The sequence below is a fragment of the Bos mutus genome, chromosome 4 (genome assembly GCF_027580195.1).
Source record: "Bos mutus isolate GX-2022 chromosome 4, NWIPB_WYAK_1.1, whole genome shotgun sequence".
Taxonomy (NCBI): Eukaryota; Metazoa; Chordata; class Mammalia; order Artiodactyla; family Bovidae; genus Bos; species Bos mutus.
Window position 1 is genome coordinate 72,977,651 of NC_091620.1, and position 26,925 is coordinate 73,004,575.

A 26,925-nucleotide genomic window follows, 5' to 3' on the forward strand; every position below is an offset into this window, starting at 1 on the left:
CTTATTTGCTAGAAATTGTTTCTTAGGTAAAGGAAAATTTTCCTCATTCCTAGTTTTGTAAAATTTCTTGTTATCATCAATGAGTTTTAAGTTTTATCAAGTGATTTTTTTTGCACTTATCAGGTAATAATATGGTTTTTATCTTTTAGCCTCTTAATGTGATGATTTAAATAAATATATTTTAGAAAGCCATTCTTATTAACATATAAATGGGTCCATAGTTTTCCTTTTTCAAACTGTCCTCAAATTGAGTTGTAGAGGCATTGCTTCTGTCTAGCCTCTGGATAACTTGTACTAGATTTAAATAAATAGATTGTTTATTGAAAGTTTGATACTTGCTTTCTTTGTGGGAGATTACCAGTTTTTTTTTTTTAATCTGCTTTTTCTACATTTTTCTGTTTGCTTTTTTTGGGGGGGGCCTTCTTTTGTATTGATTTAATGTTTTTTCCTTCTTATTCTACTCCCCATCATTGAAGCTATATATTCTTATTGTTACTTAACATTTATATCATTGCTATTTAACTTTCTAAAAACAGCAGAGAATACTATATAGTGGATCCACTTTGGAGTTATTTTACCTGAGTTTGAACCCAGCTCTTTGCTTACAAGCTGTGTGATCACTTTCTTTGCCACTTCATCTGTAAACTGAGGATAACTATAATATCTAACTCAGAAAGTTGTTAGGAAGGCTAAATGAGTTACTACATACGCCTGATGCATTATAAACAATCAGCGGCTAGCTATTATTCATCTATATCTCAGCTCTCTTCCCAATTAAGACACATTTCTTAAACTCTGATCATCTCATCTTAATTAACAGGCTATTGTTATCCAATATTTTAGTTGTCTTTCTTAATCCCACAATTTAGATGTTTTATTATTATTTTGTACTATATTTGTTTAGATTTACTCATGTATGTCCCAATTTCTTTGCTCTCTATTCCTTTTTGAATCTCAAATATTACTTGTTGACTCATTTTCAGAAATTTTTCCTGTGTTAGTTTATTGTGAGTAAATCCCCTTAGGTTTTGTTTATCTGAGAATGACTATATTCCACCTTTGGTCTTAAAAAACAGTTTTGATGTATAAAATTCTACATCAACTATACTTCAATTTTTAAAAATATAATAACGTTTTGCTGAAACAATTTCAGGCTGACAATTATTTTACTTCAGCACTTTGAGTATATTATGCTAATAGCTCTGGGATTTATTATCAGTCTAGAAATTATTCTTTTGTAGGTGGTATACCACTTCTCTGTAGTTACTTTTATGGTACTTCCTCAGTGGATTGCACTTTTACCATCACGTTTGAATTTACTTTTCACTCATCTTGCTTGATATCTTTTATGACTCCTATATGTGTGGATTCATATTTTTCATCATTTATGGAAATTTTTCAAACAACTTGGATTCAAATATTACCTTTCCCTTATTCTTTATCTCCTACTGGAACTCTAATTAGACATATATATCTTCCCTGATTCTGAACCTCTTTTCATTTTCCGACCCCTTGGCTTTGTGTATTTCATTCTGGGTAATTTCTTTAGATTCATCTTCTAGCTCACTACTTTCCTCTTCAGTTACACTTAATGTACATTTAATTTACAAACATATTTTAAATTTCAGTGATCATATTTTTCTAAGCATTTTTCTTCAGATCTATCTGGTTATAGCCAATGGATTCTTTATATGTATTTTTAGAAACCACTTTTATTTCTTTTACATATAAAATGTTATTATTAACATTCTCTATCTAGTGATTTCAATATCTAAAATCTGTGGGGCAATAAATATGTTGTTAATTATTTCTGATGATTCTGTCTGATGGTTTATTTGTGCGTTTAGTAATTTTAACATCGTGAGCACTTACTCTGCTGAGCATAATTGGTGAGCCAGCTACCAGTATTCTAGCAAGTTCACAGATTTCTTGGTTTGGAGTTTCTTTTGACTATCCAGAGTCTGTAAGATTGAATTCTAGACTAGAGTTGGCCAATTTCATGGGTTAAAAGTTTCAGAGAGTGTCTATTCCTCTTTTTCTCTTCTCTTTTTCACCCTATCTAGAATCAGTGTGGAGACAGAATTCTTGACAGGCTTCTTTGCTTTGCTAGCTTGAATATTCTTCCTGGGCCATGTTTATCTAATGTTGTAGCCATCTTCAAGGATACTGGTTTAGGGTGTGGGGATTCTCAAATTTAGTCCATCTACTTCCTGCAGCCCAAAGCTTAACCTCCCATTCCTTTATCCAATATATGGATTTTGCATATGCTTACACTTTATGCTACTTTTTACTCTCTTTCTTTTTTTATGCCTTTGGGATTTCTCTTACTTCCTTGCAGGCCAAGCTATGTATTAAAACTAAGCGCCCTGTAACAAAAGTAAACAAATGGGACCTAACTAGGCTTAAAAGCTTTTGCACTTCAAAGGAAACCATAAACAAAACAAAAAAACAACCTACAGAATAGAAGAAAATATTTGCCAACAAAGCAACTGACACAGGATTATTCTCCAAAATATACAAATAGCTCATGCAGCTCCAGAGAAGTCAATGGCACCCCATTCCAGTGTTCTTGCCTGGAGAATCCCAGGGACGGGGAAGACTGGTGGCCTGCCATCTATGGGGTCGCACAGAGTCGGACACAACTGAAGCGACTTAGCAGCAGCAGCAGCATGCAGCTCAATATGAAAAAAGAAACAACCCAATCAAAGAATTGAGTGGAAGATCTAAATAGACATTTCTCCAAAGAACTCATACAGATGACCAAAAAACATATGAAAATATGCTCGACATCACTAATTATTAGAGAAATGCATATCAAAACTGCAATGAGGTATCACCTCACATTGGTCAGAAAGGCCATTATCAAAAAGTCTACAAACAATAGACTGGAGAGAGTGTGAGAACCCTCCTACATTATTGGTGGGAATGTAAATTGGTGCAGCCACTATGGAGAACAGTATGGAGGTTCCTTAAAACACTAAGAATAGAGCTACCATTAGATCCAGCAATACCGCTCCTGAGCATATATCTAGAGAAAACCATAGTTCAAAAAGATACTGCACCCCAGCGTTCACTGAAGCACTATTTACAATACCCAGGACATGGAAGCAACCTGAATGTCCATCGAGAGGAACAGATAAAGTAGATGTGGCACACAGACACAATGGAAAATTACTCAGCCATAAGAAATGATGAAATAACGCCATATGCAGTGACATGGACAGACTTAGAGATTGTCATGCTGAGAAGTAAGACACTTCACTTCAGACAAAGACAAATATATGATACTGTTTATATGCAGAATCTAACAACTGGGAATAAGAAACAGATTTACAAAACAGAAATTGAATCACAGATATAGCAAACAAACTTATGGTTACCAATTGGCCAGGGAAGGGATAAATTGGGAGATGGGGATTCATATGTAGATACCACTATATATAAAGTAGATAATCAACAAGGACCTCGTGTATAGCACAGGGAGCTATACTCAGTACTCTGTAATAACCTTAATGGGAAAAGCATCTGAAAAATAATAGATATAGGAATATGTATAACTAAATCACTTTGCTGTACACCTGAAACTGACACAACATTGTAAATCAACTATGTTCCAATATTAAATTAAAAAAAATAAGGTCATTATAATATCAAAGACCTGGTAGTATTGTGTAAGGAAGGGCTTTAGAGTATCCAGCTGATACCTGCTAGGAGCACAAGCAAAGAATAATCTTTTAAAAATATAAAATAGTTTCCACCTCTCCCCTATTAAGACCCTCAAATGGCTTTCTCTAACACTTAAAAAATGTACCAACCATTCTGGCCTACCAAGCCAGAAGCTGGTTTCTGACGCTCCTATCCCCTCCCTGCCGCCTGCTGCTCCTCACCTGTAGTGATCTTATTCCTGCCTTAGAGCCGTTACACTAGTGGCCCCCCCCGGTGTGGCATATCCTTCCCTCTTTCTTCACATGGCTGGCTCTTCCTATCATTCAGGTCTCACCTTAAATGCCACCTTTTCATAGTAGCCTTCTTTGATTCACTTCCCTATTTCTGCATCACATCACCTTGTTATAATTCTCTCTAGAAAGCCTCCCCTTCACCAATCACAGCCTTTTCATGGTGAAGGGACTTGTATAACTCAATGAAGCTATGATCCATGCCATGCAGGGCCACCCAAGACAGACAGGTCATAGGGAAGAGTTCTGACAATACATGTTCCCCTGGAGAAGGGAATGGCAATCCACTCCAGTGTTCTTGCCTCGAGAACCCCATGAACTGTATGAAAAGGCAAAAAGATATGACAATAGAAAATGAGCCCCCATATTGAAACATGTTCAATATGCTACTGGAGAAGAGAAGAGGGCAATTACTAATAGTTCCAGAAAGAATGAAGCAGTTGGGCCAAGGCAGAAATGATGCTCAGTTGTGGAATGTAAAGTCCTATGCTGTAAAGAACAATACTGCATAGGAATGTTAGGTCCATGAATCAAGGTAAATTGGATGTGGTCAAGCAGGAGATGGCAAGAGTGAATATCACTATCTTAGGAATCAATGGACTAAAATGGACAGGAATGGGCAAATGTAATACAGATGACCATTATATCTGCTACTGTAGGCAAGAATCCCTTAGAAGAAATGGAGTAGACTTCATGGTTAACAACAGAGTCTGAAATGCAGTACTTGGCTGCAATCTCAAAAATGACAGAATGATCTTGGTTTGTTTCCAAGGCAAATCATTCAGCATCAGAGTAATCCAAGTCTATGCCCCAACCGCTGATGCTGAAGCAGCAGTTGACCAGTTCTGTAGGTCAGTTGAAGACCTACAACATCTTCTAGAACTAACACCAAAATAAGATGACCTTTTCATCATAGGGTATTGGAATGCAAAAGTAGGAAGTCATGAGATATTGGGAATAACAGGCAAGTTTGGCCTTGGAGTACAAAATGATGCAGGGCAAAGGCTAACAGAGTTTTGTCAAGAGAACATGCCAGTCATAGCAGACACCCTTTCCAACAACACGAGAGATGACTATGACTCTACACATGGACATCACCAGATGGTCAATACCAAAATCAAATTGATTATGTTCTTTGCAGCCAAAGATGGAGAAGTTCTATGCAGTCAGCAAAAACAAACCTGGAGCTGACTATGGCTCAGATCATCAGCTCCTTATTGCAAAATTCAGGCTTAAACTCAAGAAAGCATGAAAAACCACGAGGCCATTCACATATGACCTAAATCAAATTCCTTATGGTTATACAGTGGAGGTGATGAATAGATTCAAGGGATTAGATCTGATAGATAGAGTGCATGAAGAGCTGTGGACAGAGGTTCATAACATTGTATAGAAGGCAGTGACCAAAACCATTCCAAACAGAAAAAAAATGCAGGAAGGAAAAATGGTTATCTGAGGAGGCTTTACAAATAGTTGAGGAAAGAAGCAAAGTGAAAGGCAAGGGTGAAAGCAAAAGATGCCCAACTGAATGCAGAGTTCCAGAGAATAGCAAGGAGACATAAAAAAAAAAAAAAAAAAAAAAAAGCTTTCTTAAATGAACAATGCAAAGAAATAGAGGAAAACAACAGAATGGGAAGGAGTAGAGATCTCTTCAAGAAAATTGGAGAGATCAAGGGAACGTTTCATGCAAGGATTGGCATGATAAAGAATAGAAATTGTAAGGACCTAACAGAAGCAGAAGATATTAAGAAGAGGTGACGAGAATACACAGAATTATACAAAAAAAAGTCTTAATGACCCAGATAACCATGATGGTGTGGTTACTAATCTACAGCCAAACATCCTGGGCTGTGAAGTCAAGTAAGCCTTGAGAAGCATTAGTACGAACAAAGCTAATAGAAAGGATGGAATTCTAGCTGAGCTATTTAAAATCCTAAAAGATGATGCTCTGAAAGTGCTGTACTCAAAATGCCAACAAATTTGGAAAGCTCAGCAGTGGCCACAGGACTGGAAAAGGTCAGTTTTCATTCCAATCCCAAAGAAAGGCAATGCCAAAGAATGTTCATACTACCATACAACTGTGGTCATTTCACATGCTAGTAAGGTTATGCTCAAAATCCTTCAAGCTATGCTTCAACAGTACATGAACTGAGAACTTCCAAATGTACCTCCTGGGTTTAAAAAAGGCAGGGGAATGAAAGATCAAATTGCCAACATTTGTTGCATCATGGAGAAAGCAAGGGCATTCCAGAAAAACTTCTGCCTTATTGACTACACTAAAGCCTTTGACTGTGTGGATCAGAACAAACTGGAAAATTCTTAAAAGAGATGGAAATATCAGACCACCTTACATGTCTCCTGAGAAACCTGTATGCACAGTTAGAACTGGACATGGAACAACAAACCGGTTCAAAATTGGGAAACAAGTATGACAAGGCTGTATATTGTCATCCTGCTTATTTAACTTGTATGCAGAGTACATGTGAAATGCCAGCCTGGATGAATCACAAGCTGGAATCAAGATTGCCAACTTGATATTTATATATCAACAACCTCAGATATGTAGATGATACCACTCCAATGGCAGAAAGTGAAGAGGAACTAAAGAGCTTCTTGATGAGGGTGAAAGAGGAGAGTGAAAAAGTTAACTTAAAACTCAACATTCAAAACACGAAGATCATGGCATCTGATCCCATTACTTCATGGCAAACAGAAGAGGAAAAAGTGGAAGCAGTGACAAATTTTATTTTCTTGGCCTCCAAAATCACTGCATATGGTGACCAAAGCCATGAAATTAAAAGATGCTTGGCTGATGCAAGTTGATGTATGGCAAAACCAATACAATATTGTAAAGTAAAAAAAATAATAATAATAATTAAAAAAAAAAACTACTAAAAAAAATAAAAGATGCTTGCTCCTTGGAAGGAAAGCTATGACAAACCTAGACAGTATATTAAAAAGCAGAGACATCACCTTGCTGACAAAGGTCTGTATAGTCAAAGGTATAATTTTTCCAGTAGTCAAGTATGGCCATGAGAGTTGGACCATAAAGAAGGCTGAATGTCAAAGAATTGATGCTTTTGAATTATAGTGCTGGAGAAGACTCTTGAGAGTCCCTTGGACAGCAAGAAGATCAAACCAGTCAATCCTATTAGAAATCAATCCTGAATATTCATTGGAAGGACTGATGTTGAAGCTGAAGCTCCAATACTTTGGCCACACGATGGGAAGAACCGAATCACTGATGCTAGGAAAAATTTAAGACAAAAGAGGCGGGTGGCAGAGGATGAGATGATTAGACAGCATCATCAATCAATGGACATGAATCTGAGCGGATTTTGGGAGATAGTGAAGGACAGATGAGCCTGGTGTGCTGCAGTCCATGGGACACAAAGAGTCGGACACAACTTAGCAAGTGAACAACAACTAGAGCATCTGTTATTATTACTAGCAGACATTTCCCTATTTATTATCTGTTTTCCTACCAGAACATGAGACCCATAGGAACAGGGATCTTATGTTTCTGGCTCACTACTATCTTTCCCTGGATTTAGAATAATTCCAGACACACAGTAAGGACTCAGTGCATGTTGGGTGAATGACTAGAGCCGAGTACTGGCAACATCATCTCTGTAGACATGACCTAGGCTTTCCAGTGCTCCACTGTGCCCACTACTTCCTATTATCTCGGCAGCCCAGCTTGCTTTGCTCTGTAACTTACTTATCTCCCTGGCTCTAGTAGGTATTTGAGTTTTAAATCCCTACTCATAGTTACTTTATCTTCAACATTTTGAGAGCAGAGCTCATGTTTATGTTTCTTTTCTTCTTCAATGTCTTGCAAATAGTAGGGGGAAGGAATTAAATTCATAGAGTATATTGCCTACTAGTCAAGCACCAGCATGGCACTATACCTTAATTTATAGCCTCACAACACCACTGTAGGGCCAGGCTTTATTATTTGTTTTCATTTAATAGGTGAGGAGCTGTTTAGAGTTATGCAGTAAATGAAGGATCTGGCATTAGGACCTACCCAGACAACACATACTCAATATGAATTACTGCAGAACTGCTGCTCATGTCTAGGGAACAGGTGGCTGTTTTAATATGCAAGAGCCAAGGTGGGACAACTAATTGGGTATTTCAGAATATTTCAGGCCAGGTTTTACTTAACAGTCTGGCTATTCACTTCTCAGTTTCATTCCACTGAGTCTATGAAGGTTTAGCTTGCGGTGTGTCTCTACTTGGTGAGAAGAGGCTTTGGGGGTTATTAACCATGCCTTTCGCATGATGAGGGTCCTGCACATCCAACAAATGTCTGCTCTTGGCAAATATTATGGAATCTGACAGCACAGAGATTTTTCAAAGATGGTTATTTCAGTCAAATCATCACCTGTCACTGGATCACTGAACAAAGACAGATGCTGAATACAATGAATGCACGCCACAACACCAAACAATGTTTTAAATAACAAAATCTTATTTTTATTTTTTACAGAAATTCAGATATTCCAACAAATTTCTTTACATTTCCTGGACCTTAAAAAATTACACACAACTTTTGGACGCAATACAACAGAACAGAATGAGAAAGGGAGTCACTTTTTTTTTAAAAAAGATAAAAACATACTTCTTATACTTCATTAACATTTAGTGATTTACATGTGTTTTACCTATGTACAAATGGTACACGTCAATGACCCATCTTCAGAGCACTATGGTATGCTAAATTACACTTAGGTTTTTTAGAAGGAAAACAACTTCTTAAAAACACTTGCATGTGGACAGGAAGCACTTTTTCATTTTCATAAACACCACTATTAGTGTTGTGGGACTCCCAGTGGAATCTACAATTTACACGGATTAAGAAAGCCAATACCTTCTATTTTTATTGTAGGTAAAGTAGAGCAGTACCTCCCCTTAACTAAAAGATGAATTCTTGAAAAGTTGTGTGTAATTAAATTTAGTAAGTAGAGTGTTTTGAATGCAGAGGGAGAGCTAATATTTAAAGCAACAAATAACTCCCAGAACAGCTAATACTTTAGAGATAATAAGTACTCCCCTAATGTGGTTCTTTAGAAAATCCATATCTTTGTGAATTGTGTTTCGCTTATTTGACTGTATCTGTAATATACTTTTTAGCCATTTGAAACATAAAACTCATCTGGGGTGAAAAGATGCTAATACCAGAGACATTGACAAAACTAGAGTGTGAGACAGGATAAGAGAAATCAACCATGATCTGTGTCTTGGTTGATTCTTCTTGTATTACTCTTCATTGTTCCAATAATATATACTAAACGGATCTTAATTATGAGTTCAAAAATGAAGGCATTCTACATGTTCATGTTTTCTGCTCAGGTATAGAATATGGTTTGGCTTATACTGATGATTCCTGCACGTACATTTTAGCTTGTGTCATTCTCAAGCAATTGGCTACTTCAATATTAAATATTTGTCTGTTGCTGCATATTGCAGGATATATGATGAGGGTGATGGTGGGGGACGCCTGGGAGCAAAAGATTGTTGAAGACAACTGATCATTTGTCACTACTTCTAAATGCCAATCAACTAAAAACAAACAAGCAACAAACAGAGTGTTCTTGAAACTAAAATTAGTAAACAAAAAGGCAACTTATTCCTACCAAGTTTCTTTGACCTGTATTAAGTATATATTCATTTAGTTCTAAGGCTATTAAATTATTATTTATTTTGTTAGTGCCACTTACTATCATTTAGAAATAGGTTTAATGGAATGGCGTTAGTAAGGGAAAGTAAGGGAAAGAAAGGATATGGATTTCTGATGATATGACAAAGAAATAGAAAAAGAAGATATTTTAGATGTTTATTTGTAAAGTATATTAAATTCTTATACATATTACTAGGGGCAATTAGAAAAAGTGTTTATTTGATAGCAGCCTATATATTACATGTGAGCATTCAAGGTGAAAATGAGCTTTCTATATTTTTCAGAGTTCCTTGATGCTGTTTCCTGAAAGACAGGGAAGTCTGTGTTGCTCAGGAACCTGTGATGTAAAGATGTACTTCCTGTAATATACAGCTTGATGGAGTAATAGCGTATGTCAGAAACACTTTCTCAGTAATAACTGGTACAGACAGATTAAACTGAACAAAGACTCGGTAAAAAGTTTGAAACGCTAACATCTCTTAACTGAGTGGTTGTAACTAATTACACAGTGACATAAATGAACGGCAGAGATGGGAACCAAAAGTCATGGCTCCTATGAAAATATTCAGAGGCATTTTCTAAGACGCTTCCTCAATAACTGATGGTTGATCAGCCTCTTGGCTATTGAGATAGGAATAATTTAGGATGCACTGCCTTTTTTAAAATAATGTTGAAAGAGTAAAGCTTTTTGTTTTCTGTTTGATTAAAAAAGGACAGTTTACAAACCTCAGTACATATATATTTCACATGTTAATTCTAGCACATTTATATTTCTCTTCCTTAAAATATTTCCTGAATGTGATTTCTCATGAGTGTCATTTGCTCTTATTTAATGATAGTTTCCAGTGAGCTGGTGTTTACTCCGTGATCATATCTCCTTTCAGGAAAATCACTCCCATCTCTGCCGATCTAGGGTTAGTAGGTGCTTTGACAGCCGGATGCTTCATTCTCGCCGGTATCCATCTCGGTACTCTGATCTCTCCCAAGCGTCTTCCTTCTCGATGCTGATGTACAAAAGCTGTTATTCAATTAATTTAGCTGTTATTTGATTTGTTTTGTGCTCATTCTAGAGAATATTGGCTTAGCAGAACTGCAGAGGGGGGTGGGGGGATGGGTAAGAGAAAGAGAAAAGAGAGAAAGAACAAATGCATCATTTTCTGTCCTCAAGACTTTTGTGCATATTTGTCAAGGAAAAACCATACCAACAAATATACCTTAGATTTGTTATCAAACAAGACTGGAAGGAGTGAGGTTTCTGGTCCATTAAACAAACATCACAGCCTTCCTGGTGAGGGGGGTCCCCTGATAATTCAGGCATGCATATTCCCTACATGTGGATGAAGATTACAGGCTGCTTTGAAGGAACAAGGAAGAACGCAAAATGATCCCATGCATCACTGATTTTTCTGCCTGGCATAGAAAATGCCTCACTTGAGTGTTTTCCTTTTCCTTCCAAGTTTTATTTATTATTGAATGAACATTATAACAGTTTTAAAAGGAATGACTATAGAGATGAATCATCCACAATCCAACCACTTTTGAGACACCAGCTGTTTTCGTCCCATGTCTCTTTCTATTCCTTAGCTAAGGTGTGCACTTATTTGATATAGTTGGAATCAGAGTGTAGATGACCTTTTCAACACAATATTAAGAACAATTTACTATATTTCCACTCTCCGCATCATCAGCATCAGTTTCTCATGACTGCATTATAATTCCATTCCATTCTCATTCCTCTCCAGGCCACGCTCGATATTCCACTCTCAATGGTTTCACCACTGTCAGATACGTAGGTACGTTTCTGTTCCTTTTGTTACTGTCGAAAATGAATATTTTTGCATATGAAACTTGACTTGTTCTTTTAAATTCTTTTCTTTAGGACAAATGCTCAGGGGAAGGCTGGTTTTCCTTTTCTGCAACATATTAGGGACTGTGCCTGTATTGACAGAGACCACAGATGGTGTGACCTACTCCATCCTCTGGCTAATTTTCATAGATTTTGGCACTGCTAACCAGGAGTTAGGGGTACCTTATACATTGTGAAGATGGGCCAATGCACCTAGAAGCTCAGATTGGGGCTGACAGAAAACAATCTGTTGGGTTTTGAATCACAGAGCGCTTAGAAACACAAATTATAATAAAACAATTGGCCCATTATTTAGTTATAGTCCTCATCCCACATTTTAAGATAAGATTATGCTTTCTGCATAAGTGCAAGAGAAACCCCTAAAAGATTCTGTCGTTTCTAGAATTTATCCCCTTGTTGGCTTCCAACAGGCTTTAAAAAATCTTAACGCACATTATGATTTTTAACGAACTTCTCTCAGTCAGAGAAGTTGTTTTAATGTACCCAGACTACACAGGGGATAATTGAAATGTGATCACGCCATAATGATGATTAGTCTGTAATGATTCTCTTAGCTTGAATCATGCTGGCAGAGGCCCTCTGGAAGGGAATGCTTTCTTCAGATAAGCAACATAAGCCAGCAATCCAAGGATCTGACATAGTGCCACAGGCACTTCTGAACTTGAGTGGTCTCTGCTACAGTGTCATGGAGGTGCTCTGGCTCGACGGAATCCAAAATTGGGCTTGTGGGTCCATGATTCCACTGCTCCAGCTTATAATTCTCTCATTCTGCATCATTTTCTATTTAAAATCCACAAAACTGAATGTCTGGGTTTTCCAGCAAGATTTGTGAAAGGTGCTACCTGGGGAGGGAGAAGGGGAGGAGTGGATGGGCTTGCAAATGTGGGAAGGAGAATAGGGAAATGGTGATGAAATGGTGACCCTGTGTGCGGAAGTGTACTTCTCAGGGCTGTACACATGTGATGCAGGGGATAAGGGAGCCAAGAGGGAGTCCCCGTTGTATTGAGGTTCACAAATGAATATTCCCCTGATTTAACGATAGAAAAGTCTGCTTTGGTTGAACCATTTGTTTCCAGGTAGAAGTAGTGGTAAAGAACCCGCCTGCCAGTGCAGGAGACATGAGATGTGAGTTCGATCCCTAGCTTGGGAAGATCCCCTGGAGGAGGGCATGGCAACCCACTTCAGTATTCTTGCCGAGAGATTCCCATGGACAGAGGAGCCGGTAGGGCTATGGTCCCCAGGGTCACAGAGAGTCGGACACGACTGAAGTGGCTTAGCACACACGCACACAGAACCCAAGGCTCCCACTTTCTCTCTCCCCAGTGCTAAGCTGCCTGGTTTGGCCTTATAACATCACACTGGGCTGGGAAGAGAGCAGACAGTGGAGGAAGGGCTTCAGATCAGCCCCTAGAGTGCTGACATCCAAGCCTGGGGAGAAAGGAACTTTCTATAGGCAAAGCACCTCCCTGTGAAGATCCTGAGCCTTCTTGTACGAAGGGAACCTCTGTGGCCAGTCTCACAGGGTTTCCTATTTACACCCCACCATCTTGGCCCACGGCCGAGGGGCAGACCAGGACGTCTTCCATCACCAACCCTTTCTGGATCTGCTCTGGTCTTGGGTCACACGTAGCCACTGTGTAGCCAAATGCCTCATTGGATCCCTCACGCAATCTCACCATCAATTTCTCAGCGCTTCCTTCTTAAAGCTCTCTTCTTTGTTGACCACTGTTGGCACTGGGGCTACACTCCCCACCCCCAGTGCTAACCTTGGGCAGGGAGCTGAGGAATGAACGGGAAAAGAGACAGTGAGGCCTCTGAGCCAGGCCTGGACAAAGGAGGCCAGTGGGTCTCTTTGCATACGAGATTCAAGGAGGTGCTCACTCTCAGGGTTGTGCAAACACAGGACAAGGGCCTCCTTAAATTTTGTGTGCTAGGCTCCTCATTGGCCTCACCCTAGTCTCAGTCCTGCTGTGAGGGCCAGCTGCACGGTCACCAGATCCCTTGGGGAAGCTGCCTGGGCTGGGGTTACTCAGACATGGCCCGCACTGTGTATTCTTTCTTCCAAGAAAGACTGACTCCACCATGCAACAGGAACCCCGGGGCATGCAAGAATTCTGCAGCATGTGCTGGGCTGAAAGAACCAGCACTTGTGTTCCAGGGTTACCAGAACACCAACACTCCCCACACGATGCCAGGACAGCACTCTGCAGAAGCGGTCCAGTGAGGATGCTGCCATGATTACCTAAATGACCTGCACAAAGAATTTTCCACCTGAAGGCTTGGAGGGGCTAGCCCTTCCAACAGATGTGTGAAGCCGGCAGGTTAAGAGGGTAAAGGGCAGGGTTTTTCCCTCCAGATGTTGCTATCACTCCTAGTGATTCTGAGACACCAGGACCGTCTGCAGAATTTGGTGGCAGCATAAGCATGGTTACACTGTGACCTTTGCTTTATAAAACTTTCTGCTTTTTTCAAAATGCTTGCTAACGTTTCCCACGCACCATGGATGCTGCATAGCTCAGGGGAGTCAATTTAAAAGCTGTCATCTTCTCCTAGGTTTGTACAGAGCAGGACTGAATAAATAAGTCATTCAGTGCTGCTGTGGATCTTTGTTCAGTTGGGTTTGTCCTCGTAACATGTCATGGGCTCTGAGGCACCCGTGTTCCATTTCCAAAGGGCTCTTTGCAAACCCTTTTCGAAGCTGTCATTTGAATCACTGCTCATGAGAGCAGCATTCATAATGGCCACGTTGTCCACACTATCTAAATGCTGTGGTATCGCTGGATTTTCTACGTGTTTGCCAGCTCTGAAAGGTCTCCTGTGACCTGCTTCTGCAGACTGTTCCCATCTGACCTATTCCATAAGGGCTTGGAGCTCCCACTGTCAGGACAGCTGAGGGGCAGGCGCTGAGCGAGAAAAATACTTGGTGGGGCCACTCAGGCTTTTAGCAGAATGGCACGCTACATCTTTGTTGTGAAAATGAGTAAGGGTGGGATTCCAGGCTGTTTTTTCCTCATTGGCCCTACAGGCTTTGTCAGTTTCTCCCACTCTGTTGTTTCAATCTGTGCCCATCTCTAACAACGCTTTCTGACACCCTTCATCTTCCGGAGGTTGAATATGGCCCCCTGGAAATAACACCTCACCTTCTAGGCCCTCAGGAGCTCTACAGGATCTGCCCCACGGTAGGGATGGCAGGGGGAGAGCTGGCTGCAGATTCTCCGCATTTCCTCCCACTGAGAGGTGGGTTTATGTTCCCCTCCCCTTTAATCCGGGCTTTAAGAGTATCAGTGGTTTGCTTTTTAATGTGGTAAAAACACACACACACACACACACACACACACACAGAATACAATCTACCGTCTCAGTCATTGTGGAGTGTGTAGTTCAGTAGTGTTCAGTAAATTCACATTGTTGTGAAACAGATCTCCAGGACTTTGAATAATGCAAGCCTGAAATTTTATACCCATTACACAAATCCCCTCTCCCTCAGTAACATACCCTCATCCCTCAATAATCGCCATTCTGTTTTCCCTTTCTATGAATTCGATGTCTTTAGATAGCTCCTGTAGGGGGAATTATACAGTATTTGTCTTTTTGCAACTGGTGCATTTCACTTAGCATGGTGTCCTCCAGGCTCATCTATGCTGTAGCATGTGACAGTATTTCCCTACTTTCTAAGGTGGAATCGTATTCCACTGTGTGTGTGTGCCACTTTCTGCTTGTCCGTTCATCTGCTGATGGGCATTTGGGTTGCTCCCACCTTTTGTGCATTGTGCACAGTGCTGCTATGACATGGGTATGAAGACACCTCTTCAGGACCCTGGTTTCAATGCTCCTGGATACACACCCAGAAATGGGACTGTGGATCATATGGTAGTTCTATTTTTAGCTTTTTGAGGAACCTCCATACTATTCTCTTTTTTAGTTTTTTTTTTTTCATACTATTTTCTGTTGCACTGTTTTATAATCCCACCCACAGTGCACAAAGATCTAATTTCTTCATATCTGTCTGACATTTTAAAATTTCTGTTTTGACAGTAGCCATCCTGAGGGTGTAAGGTGATAACTGTGGTTTTGATTTGCATTTTTATGGTCATTAGTGATGTTGAGAACCTTTAGAGCACTGGCAGTTTCCAATCTCTCTGCTGGAGTGACCACATGAAGAGGTCCTGGTAGCACACAGAGGAGGAAAGTGGTCCAGCTGAGCCCACTTCTCCAGCCATCCCTGCAAGGGGCCTACCTGTGAGTGAGCCTTCTTGGACCCTCCATACTACTGATCCCCAAAATGACCCTAGTTGATGTTACATGGAGCAGAAGAACTGCTCAGTTAAACCCTTCCCAATTTCCTGATCCACACAATTGTGAGAAATAATAAAACTGGTTGTTAGGAGCCATCCTAATGGGTGTGAGGTTTTTCAACAAAATTTTGACAAAGTTTTAAGCCACAAAAATTTGGGATAGTTCCTCATGCAGCAACAGATAACTGCAACAGTGGGCAGATGCCCTTTCTCTGACTGTGGTTTAGATCTGCTGAGTTAAATATTCCTTCATGACACAATTTCTAGAGGAGCAGTACCCGAAACCCCATCCTCTGATTACTGGTTTACCTGTATCCTTTCTTTGGGCAATCACTGGTTTGTCCCTCAAGGGGTCTAACTGTAGTGGGTTTGGATTTGTGCTGAAAATAAATGCATGGTCAAAATATACTTCTGTGCTGAATTAAGGTCTAACACTGATTTTGGTTGCAGCTGATTAGCACTAACACTGTAGGTGATGAGAAGGTCTGAAGTTGTTGAGGTTGCATGTATATGTCCATTGCTCATCTTGACTTGCAGGCCACCTTCCCATTCATCAATCCCCACCAGCATACTCTCTGGCCCCTGACTGCAGTGATGCAAGAGAACAAGGGTGTTAAGCGGACGAGCACGTCTATAACCTTTGACCGGCTGACTGTAAATCCATGCGCATACCGACCAGGTCGCTTGGCCGAAAGGCACAGACTGGGCAAGGAATCTCAAAGGGGAAGCTGAGATGATCACCCAACTGCTCAGGAGTGTCAGACTCCGTCCTCCGGAATGGCCTTGCTTTGGTGCCCCCTGGTGGCCGCTAACCTGTAGTGCTGAGAAGTGACGGAAAGACCCATCACTGAATTGAGTCCTGGCTTCCAAGGTCACGAGTATGATTCTTAAAATACAACGCCTTTCACCTGGTCAAACATGCAAGCCCTTGACTCCCTGTATCTATGCATTTCCAGGGAACTCGCGTTAGAGCTACGTCCCTCATCTTCTGCCTCAGTGACACATGACATGCTAATTTCCAAATTATAAGCCACAGCCTTTTAACCTGATCACACGGCGGCACACACCTTCCCTCCAACCATTTGGGCTCAGCTGCGGCTGCTGCTGCTAAGTCGCTTCAGTCGTGTCGGACTCTGTGCGACCCCACAGACGGCAGCCCACCAGGCTCCCCCATCCCTGGGATTCTCCAGGCAAGAACACTGGAGTGGGTTGCCATTTTCTTCTCCAATGCATGAACGTGAAAGTGAAGTCGCTCAGTTGTGTCCAACTCTTAGCGACCCCATGGACTGCAGCCCACCAGGCTCCTCCGTCCATGGGATTTTCCAGGCAAGAGTACTGCGCTCAGAGGACCGGCTTACTTTTCATTAATTGGTAAGGAAAAGCACTCCTGCTTCTCTACTCTACTAGACCTGTTTCTATTTTTAACAGCCTTCTTCCAAAACACTGCTGCTGCTGCTGCTAACTCGCTTCAGTCGTGTCTGACTCTGTGCGACCCCACAGACGGCAGCCCACCAGGCTCCCCTGTCCCTGGGATTCTCCAGGCAAGAGCACTGGAGTGGGTTGCCATTTCCTTCTCCAATGCATGAAAGTGAAAAGTGAAAGTGAAGTCGCTCAGTCCTGTCTGACTCTTAGCGACCCCATGGACTGCAGCCTATCCGGCTCCTGCATCCATAGGATTTTCCAGGCAAGAGTACTGGCGTGGGGTGCCATTGCCTTCTCCGTCCAAAACACTAGTGGGCTAAAAGTAGACTTACTTACAATACAGTTCTTCATGTACTCAGATGCCAGGAGGAACTAGTTTATGCTTTATCCAAGATGAAACACTTTAAAGAAGCACATTATTTCATGTAACTATTTATTAATATCATTCTTAAACAGTCCTCTGACAAGAACCCTTTGCAGTAGACCTTGGAAATGAGAGAACTTGAGGCAGAAAGTTGTGAAAAGAGATTTCTGAAGAACTACTTGGTAATAGTTTTGGCCAAGGTTCTAAAATGCTTTGGGAGCTTTCTTCCTTAACTTCAAACACTATAAGTCTCTTAGATTTAAACTTAATTCTGGATCTCTGCTTCTACATGATCTAGACAAATTGGATCATCCTGTAGAATTAGGGTTGCCAGATTTAGCAAATAACAATAGAGGATGCTTAAATTTCAGATAAACAATGAACTTTTTTTTTTTTTTAACTGTAAGTGTGTCCCAAATATTGCATGGATTGCCTAGGACTTTTCTAGTTTTAGCACTGACTGTTACGTTTGGGAATGCCTTCAGTCCCAGGCAAATGAGAACAGTTAGGTACCCTAAATAAAATATAAACCATACACTCCTCTTGAGGATTTTACCACTTACGGAGAAGTCTTGTGGAAGAGAAACTATTTTCTTGGTAATAACTTTACTAAGATATAACTTACATACCATAAAATACCACTTAAAGAATATATTTCATTGATTTGTGATATATTCATAGAGTTGCACAACCAGCACTACTAACTAATTGTAGAATATTTTCATCACCACAAAAACATCATACCTCTCCATTCCCCCCTCCCTCTGGTCTTTGGAAACACTCATTTATTTACCTTCTGTCTCTCTGGATTTGCCTATTCAGGACATTTCCTGTAAAAGAAATCATGCAACACACGACTATCCTTTGTGACTGGCTTCTTTCACTTAGCAAAATGTTTTGAAGGTTCATCCATGTTGTAGCATAATTCAGTACTCCATTCCTTTTTATTGCCAAATAGTATACCACTGTATGAATATGCCACATTTTGCTTATTCGTTCTTCAGCTGAATAGTATTTGTTCCTAACTTATGGTTATTGTGAGTAACACTCATTCTTATACAAGTTACTGTGTGATGTAGGTTTTCATTTCTCTTGGGTACATATACCTAGGAGTAGAATTCCTGAGTTATATAGGAACTGTGTAATTTTCTGAGGAATTTCCAAACTGTTTCTAGAGTCCACACCATTTTACATTCCCATCAGTAATGTATGTGGTTTTCAATTTTTTCTATATCTTTGTTAACACTCATCTCTCTATTTGATCACAGGCATGCTAGTAGGTGGGAAATGGTATCTTTCTGTGGTTTTGATTCATATTACTCTAATGACTAAAGATGCTGAGTATTTTTTCATGTGCTTATTGGCCATCTCTATATTTTATGTATATCATTTGGAGAAATTCTGAAATCCTTTGCTCAGTTTTTAAACTGGGTTACCTGATTTTCTTTGGTTGAGATTTAAGATTAATAAAGGAAACTAAAGATGATTCAAATAAATGGAAAGATATCCAACGTTATTGGAAGAATATTGTTAAAATGGCCATACTACCCAAAGCAATCTACAGATTTAATGTGATCCCTATCAAACTACCCATGACATTTTTCACAGAACTAGAAAAAATAATCCTAAAGTTTATACAAAAACATAAAAGACCCAGACTTGCCAAACCAATCCTGAGGAGAAAGAACAAAGCAGGAAGCACAACCCTTCCAGACTTCAGACAGTACTGCAAAGCTACCCTAAACAAAGCAGTGTGGTATTGGCACAAAACCAAACATACAGATCAATGGAACAGAACAGAGTCCAGAAATAAACCTGCACACCTGTGGCCAATTAATATTTGACAAGGGAGGCAATTATATAAAATGGGAAAAAGACAGTCTCTTCAACAAGTGGTGCTGGAGGAGTTCGACAGTTCCATGTAAATTAATAAAGTTAGAACACATCTTCATACCATGCACAAAAATAAACCCAAAATGGCTTACAAGACTCCATAAAACTCCTAGAAGAGAACATAAGCAAAACATTCTCTGACACTATCATACAATATTTTCTTAGGTCTTCCAAGGTGATAGCGATAAAAACAAAAATAAACAAATGAGACCTAGTCAAACTTATAAGCTTTTGCAAAGCAAAGAAAACAATAAACAAAATGAAAAGACAACCTACAGAATGGGAGAAAATATTTGCAAATGATGTGACTGACAAAGGCTTAATTTCCAAAATATATAAACAGCTCACACAATTCAACAATAAAAAAAAAAAACACACAAAAAGTCTACAAATAACAAATGCTGAAGAAGGTGTGGAGAAAAGGAAACCCTTCTACTTTCTTGGTAGGAATGTAAGTTGGTACAACCACTGTGGAGAACAGTATGCAGGTTCCTTAAAAAACAAAAAATAGAACTACCATATGACCCAGCAATTCCACTATTGAGCATATACCCAGAGAAAACCATAAATCAAAAAGATACAGGCACCTCAATATTGCAGCACTATTTACAATAGTCAGGGCATGGAAGCAACCTAAATGTCCATCAACAGAGGAATGTATAAAAAAAGATGTACATATATATACACAATGGACTATTAGCCATAAAAAGAACAAAATGATGCCATTTGCAGCAATATGGATGAAGTTACTCTAAGTGAAGTAAGTCAAACACAGAAAGACAAATATCATATGATATTGCTTACATGTGGAATCTAAAAAAGGGGCACCAATGAACTTATTTATAAAACAGAAGAAGAGTCACGAATGTAGAAAATAAACTTATGGTTACCAGGGCATGGGGAGGGGGATAAACTGGGAGATTGGAACTGACATACATATATTACTATAAAACAGATAACTGATGAGAACCTACTGTATTGCATAGGGAACTCTACTCAGTACTCTGTAATGGCCTACATGGGAAAAGAATCCAAAATACAAGAGTAGATACATGCATATATGTAGCTGATTCATTTTGCTATACACCTGAAACTAATGCAACACTGTAAATCAACTATATTCCAATAAAAATTTTAAAACAGATTATGCATATGTGAAAAAGAAAAAAGTACTAAATGTATTAGTACTGTACTTAAAAAAAAAAAAGATACATGTACCCTTATGTTCACAGCAGCACTAGTCACAATAACCAAGTGATGGAGACAATCTAAATGTCCTAGATGAATGGATAAAGATGGTGTGGTGTATATACACAATAGAGTAATACTCAGCCATAAAAAAGAATGAAACAATGCCATTTGCAGCAACATGAATGCAACTAGAGATGATCACACTAAGTGAAGTAAGTCAGAAAGAGAAGACAAATACCATATGATACCACTTTTATGTGGAGTCTAAAATACTACACAAATGAACCTATCTATGAGATGGGAACACCAGAGCACCTGACCTGCCTCTTGAGAAACCTGGATGCAGATCAGGAAGCAACAGTTAGAACTGGACATGGAACAACAGACTAGTTCCAAATAGGAAAAGGAGTACGTCAAGGCTTTACATTGTCACCCTGCTTATTTAACTTATATGCCGAGTACATCATGAGAAATGCTGGGCTGGATGAAGCACGAGCTGGAATCAAGATTGCCAGGAGAAATATCAATAACCTTAGATATGCAGATGACACTGCCCTTATGGCAGAAAGCGAAGAAGAACTAAAGAGCCTCTTGATGAAAGTGAAAGAGGAGAGTGAAAAAGTTGGCTTCAAGCTCAACATTCAGAAAACTAAGATCATGGCATCTGGTCCCATCACTTCATAGCAGACAGATGGGGAAACAGTGGAAACAGTGTCAGACTTTATTTTTGGGGCCTCCAAAATCACTGCAGATGGTGACTGCAGCCATGAAATTAAAAGACGCTTACTTCTTGGATGAAAAGTTACAACCAACCTAGACAGCATATTAAAAAGCAGAGACATTACTTTGGCAACAAAGGTCCGTCTAGTCAAGGCTATGGTTTTTCCAGTGGTCATGTATGGATGTGAGAGTTGGACTATAGAGAAAGCTGAGTACCGAAGAATTGATGCTTTTGAACTGTGGTGTTGGAGAAGACTCTTGAGAGTCCCTTGGACTGCAAGGAGATCTAACCAATCCATCCTAAAGGAGATCAGTCCTGAATATTCATTTAAAGGACTGATGCTGAAGCTGAAAGTCCAATTCTTTGGCCACCTGATGCGAAGAACTGACTCATTTGAAAAGACCCTGATGCTGGGAAAGATTGAAGGTGAGAGGAGAAGGGGATGACAGAGGATGTGATGTCAGATGGCACCACTGACTTATTGATAGTGACTTTGAGTAAACTCCAGGAGTTGGTGATGGACAGGGAGGCCTGGCGTGCTGCGGTCTGTAGGGTCACAAAGAGTTGGACACGACTGAGTGACTGAACTGAACTGAACTCATGAAACAGAAACTGACTCACAGAACAGACTTGTGGTTGCCAAGGGGAAGGGGGATGGACTGGGAGTTAAGGATCAGTAGATTACATATACAACGGATGGACAAGAAAATCCTGCTGTATAGCACAGGGAACGATATTCAGTGTCCTGGGGTAAACTATAATTTAGGAAAAGAATATAAAAAGGAATGTATACATATGTATAACTGAGTCAGTGTGCTGTAGAACAGAAATTAACACATTATAAATCAATTATACTTCAATAAAAAATAGTGGGAAAAAAAAAGAACTCTTAACATATTTTGGATACAAATCCATTATCAGGTACATAATTTCCAAATACTTTCCCTCTATTTGTGGTTTGTCTGAGAAATCTCTTTTTCACCTAGTGTTCCCCAAATGGAACACTGGAATTCTTTAGTCCAGCCATCTTTCAAACATTGAGTTTACACTGTGCCAGGCAGTGCGGTTCCCAGGATGAAAAGGAGCTGCCAGGAGGAGCTCACAGTCTTGCCTGTCGGGGGTGGGTGAGAAACATGCAAGGAAATGATTTTGGGCAAGACTGGGGTGGGGAAAGCTTTAGAAATACAGATATTCAGCTATCTCTAGTATTTGGTGAAATTCAGAACACACAGAAATGATTGATAAATATCTGAAATAAAGATTCAATCAGTAACTAGATAAACTTGGGATCCTCTTGCCTCTCTTTTTTGAGTTGTGATGTTTTTATTTGCCACATAATTGAACGAATTCTAAACGGCTTGTAACAAGCAACATTTCCATCACCATTAAACATCCCTAAGACTTTGGTCTTGGTTACAATGAAGACATGCTATCTGGGAGCTATTATCAGTTGGGTAACAGATTTAATGACCTGCCAGAACACAGGAGTAGTAAATTTTGAAAGACTCAGGCCAGGAAGCACAGAGCCCGCATAGATCCATAGATCTGGTGAGTTGGAGGGAAGGTGGCAGGAGTGTGAGGATGTGAGGGTGGGCAAAGGGTGCACTGATGAGGCGGGAGTGGCCAAAGAAAGGAACACCCAAGAGCGTCAAAGATGAATCCTGAGTGCACAACTGTGCCCCAGGCCTGCCCTGTTATGGGGAATGAACATTTCACCTTGTAAGTTGAAAGGATAATTCACATAAAAGTATTCTCTGCAAGAAAGATCAAACTACAAAGTTTGAATGTCATGAGATAAGGGGCAATGAACAAATGTGAATTCACATGTTATTATGATTCTGACGGCCTCCTGAAAACCAGCTCATTTGAACATAAGAAAGAATTACTTTAATGTAAACAGGCTCCCTTTTAGGCACTAAAACACTGTCAGCAGAAAGATACTCTTGAAAAATCTCTCCCATCTCTTTTTATATACATCAAATATTAATTAAAGCAAATAAATTAGGTTGCAATTATGTGTAACTGTGAACTGTAGTATTAAGAGGAAATGCTCTTCAGCACAGCTAATTGGCATCTACTGCGATTTGTCCAAATTAATTTAATATCCAGAGTGAGGTTAATATTTTGAACATTCTAATAATAAAAAGAATTAGAGAAATGAGATTAGAGCAGCTGCCAGCTATGGATGACATTTCTTGGGAGTTCTATCACATTTCTGGGGTTACCTTCTGCTCACCCCAACATCAGTGGTCTCATCAGTGAGAGAAGACCCCACAGACCAGTTTCAATTAGGGATCTCCGAGCTTACAAAACGACTCATCCTTCCCTCCTCTGCCATCTCCCCCACAAAAACCCTGTCAGACTTTATTGTGATATTCTGAGAAGACCAAGACTAGCTTTGTAAAATGAACACAGTTAAAAGTCTTGCCAAGGGCCATGTCTCCCATTCTGAGATCTCCCACTCTATGAAGGCAGTTTGCTCTAAATACCAGAATCCCCTTGGAAATATGCAGGAGAATAAAATTGTGAGTGTGTGTAAATGAATGAGCACATTCACATATTGTTAAAAATCAGAATTTAAAAAATTAACAAACTGCTTTCAGGTTTTTCTTACCCTTAATAGGATCACCTGCCATCGTTTTTCTTTGAAAATAATCTTAGTAACAACATGTTTACGTGACACATGATCCTTTGGGAAGATGAGCTGAAGACTAAATAAACCTGACAGAAATACTCATGTGCACACGTATGAACACACACACACTCCTATTTTCTCTTTGTTTGCAAAGTTTAAAGCAGCCCAGTGCTTCAACCTGCACGGCTATTAAAAGGACACCCTTATCCAGTATTTGGGTGGCCGGGGGCCTCAGCCATTGAGGCTGACTCAGTCCACTGCATTACTTGCTCCCACCCCACGCTGAACTGGAGAACTGGGGCCTCTCAGGACTGGGTACACCCACACTGCGCATACAGTGCCTCCTGGCCTCACTCTTCAGTGAGAAAAAGAAGTCCCAGGTGAGATCCTTTCCTCCTCTTTGCAGGGTTTTTGAAGACACATCTTTTACACAGGAAGGTGTGGGGATGGCCAAGTCCTCCAGACACCCAGGTTCTAAGTTCCAGTTTGGATACATCTCAAGTTGGCCATCCAGGAGGAAGTCAGAGTCCTTAAGGAAACTGCCCTGAGGTTCTTTCCTCGATACACAAACTGGGCCATTAGTCTTGGGTGAAGTTCCTGTTGTCCCAGGCCCCCTGCTCTAGGACTGGTAGAATTTTCTGCTTGGGCTTTTCCACCTAGCTGAAATTTCAAAAAGTCATTTCTTGGACCTGGGACAGTGCCTACAATGACATTAGCATTTAGTATTTACTATTTATTTTGCTTTTGCCATAAGTGAAGCAGGCTCTCGGCTAACAGCCTTCATACATTTTCACCTGTAACCCTTGCCCCATGAGACATGTATCAACATTCCCATTTCACTGGCATGCAATCAGGCTTACAGAAGGGAACTGTGGTCACTGAGTTGGTCAGTGGCCCTGCTAGGATTTGCACATTGTCTGTGCGATACTAACTACCACGCTGTTAGCTATTAGTGGTTGTTGCTTCTCAGATTCAGGGCTGTTTCCTGCACAGAACATTTGCATACAGGGTGGCCCAAAATGTTTGTTGACTGAGTGAAGGGGAAGAACTAACAGTTTTATACTGCTAACTTTATGCCAGGCAATGATCTGGGCACTTTATGAACATACACACCCAAACAATTCCAAGAGGCAAGTATCATTAACAACCCCATTTTACAGATGGACAAGGGAGGCGTGGAGAGGTAATGTAACTTGTCCAAGGTCCTATGGCTGGCAGGTGGTGGACTTGGGATGTTATCATGGGCGGTTTGACTGGTCCAGAGTCTGTGATCCTGAACATGACATATATTCCCACTCCTGAACGAGCATCAGCACATCCAAAAAGTGGCCGTGAGGCTTTTATTCTGGTGGTGTAAGGGAGAGTTATTCTGGATGAGGAAACTATTCTTGGAAGCTATCCTGGCCCCTGTAGACCTGCTCAGCTACTTCCCCCGCTGGGTTCCAGGAGCATCTGGTACTTAATGGCTTTCTTGTCTATTGCTCCTTGGCATGTAGTATGTGATTTGGTACATTTTAAGTGAATAATCAGCTAAATGCAATCTCCTCCACACATTTCTTGACTGTGCAAGAAACTAGCTAAAAAGGGGAAAAGGGAAATTGAGAAATAATTTTAGAGATGAGAAGGAGAAGGACAAAAGCTGACAGGAAAGATAAAGATGAGATTGTGAGAAAAAGAATAGTAGGACCTAAATTAAAAATAACACTAAGTGAAAAGATGGAGTTTTGTTTTTCCTCCCAGAAAAACACGTGTCCACATCAGGGAGGAGACCTGCTCAGCAAAACATGTGAAACTTGCTCTCTAGGGCTGCCTGTGTACCATGAATGAGTGATCCCAGTTTTATGAAGTTCATTCCCCCAGAGATGAAGTGGAATGAAGAGCATGGCCGAAGGAAGAGGAAATGGGCTTCCTAATCAGAGAAAACTGGGTTCAAATCCTGACCCAGCCAGTGACTCACGGTTTGAGCTTGAGCCAGTAACCTGATATCTCTGGGCCTGTGTTATCACCTCTCCAATAAGGATAATAACCTAACCCATAGGGTTGGGTTAGAACTAAATGATGACAATTGAAGGAAAGTGCCTGGCACGCAGTACTTATTCAGTAAAAATGTCATCTGCCTTTTCCGCTGCACCCTGACATTCTGACTACAAGCTGCCCCAAGGCAGCTCAGGGTTTCTGCTACACAGACCTCAACTGAAGAGGAGCTGGTATAAGAGCAAAGATCCTGCAAACACAGTGCTTGCATTTTAGACAGGCTTTGATGTCAATGAAGCAAATGCAGAGGTGGCAACTGTGCTGCTTTATTTGTCATTAGTGACCACACCTTTTGGTAGATGTGCTTTGAAAATGGAGGCAGGGGAGTCAATTTCGTTTGGCCAGAATGAAATTCAATACACTCTAAAAATAAATCGAAATGTTTCCAACTAGAAGATCAACCTTCTACTCATCATTTGCATTATTCACTTTGTAGGATTTTTGAGAGGAAGAGAGAGAAGTTAAATGGAGGTCAAAGAAAACGAGGGAAATATGATCTAGAATCAATAATGCAAAGCCATTTCTATTCTTATTTCTTTTCAGGGCAGTTTAGGGGTTCCAATTAGAGAAACCCATTAAGCCAAATATGAAGGGCAATTAAAGCATTATCCAACTCTGCATAAATGGGCTTTGCTGTCCACCTCTGAGACAGTGAAGGTTGTTTGCAGACTTTCAGATGCTGTACAGCATCTTCCCACATGTGCTGTCCTGGGATTGGGCTTCTAAACAGCTGGGCTCCTCTCCCAGCTCTGACACTAGCAGCTGCTCACGTGTGTGTGTGTGTGTGTGTGTGTGAGAAAGAAAGAGAGAGAGAGAGAGAGAGATTACCTCTGACCCTCCCTGGATGAGTGTTCTCTGGCT

General features: G+C 40.3%; 1 protein-coding gene across 2 annotated transcripts in view; it reads right to left on the reverse strand.

Moving 5' to 3' along the window:
- LHFPL3 (LHFPL tetraspan subfamily member 3) overlaps positions 1-26,925 on the reverse strand; it is a 657,269-nt gene that overhangs the window by 62,987 nt on the left and 567,357 nt on the right. Inside the window, exon 3 of one of the 2 annotated variants that reach the window (XM_005901447.3) lies at positions 8,437-10,732. The exons of the other annotated variant lie outside the window; for it this stretch is intronic. Within the exon in view, the coding sequence (XP_005901509.1) occupies positions 10,704-10,732 (29 nt within the window). The 3' untranslated portion in view covers positions 8,437-10,703. Of the gene's footprint in view, positions 1-8,436; positions 10,733-26,925 lie in introns of those variants that run through there. 2 annotated transcript variants of the gene reach the window in all.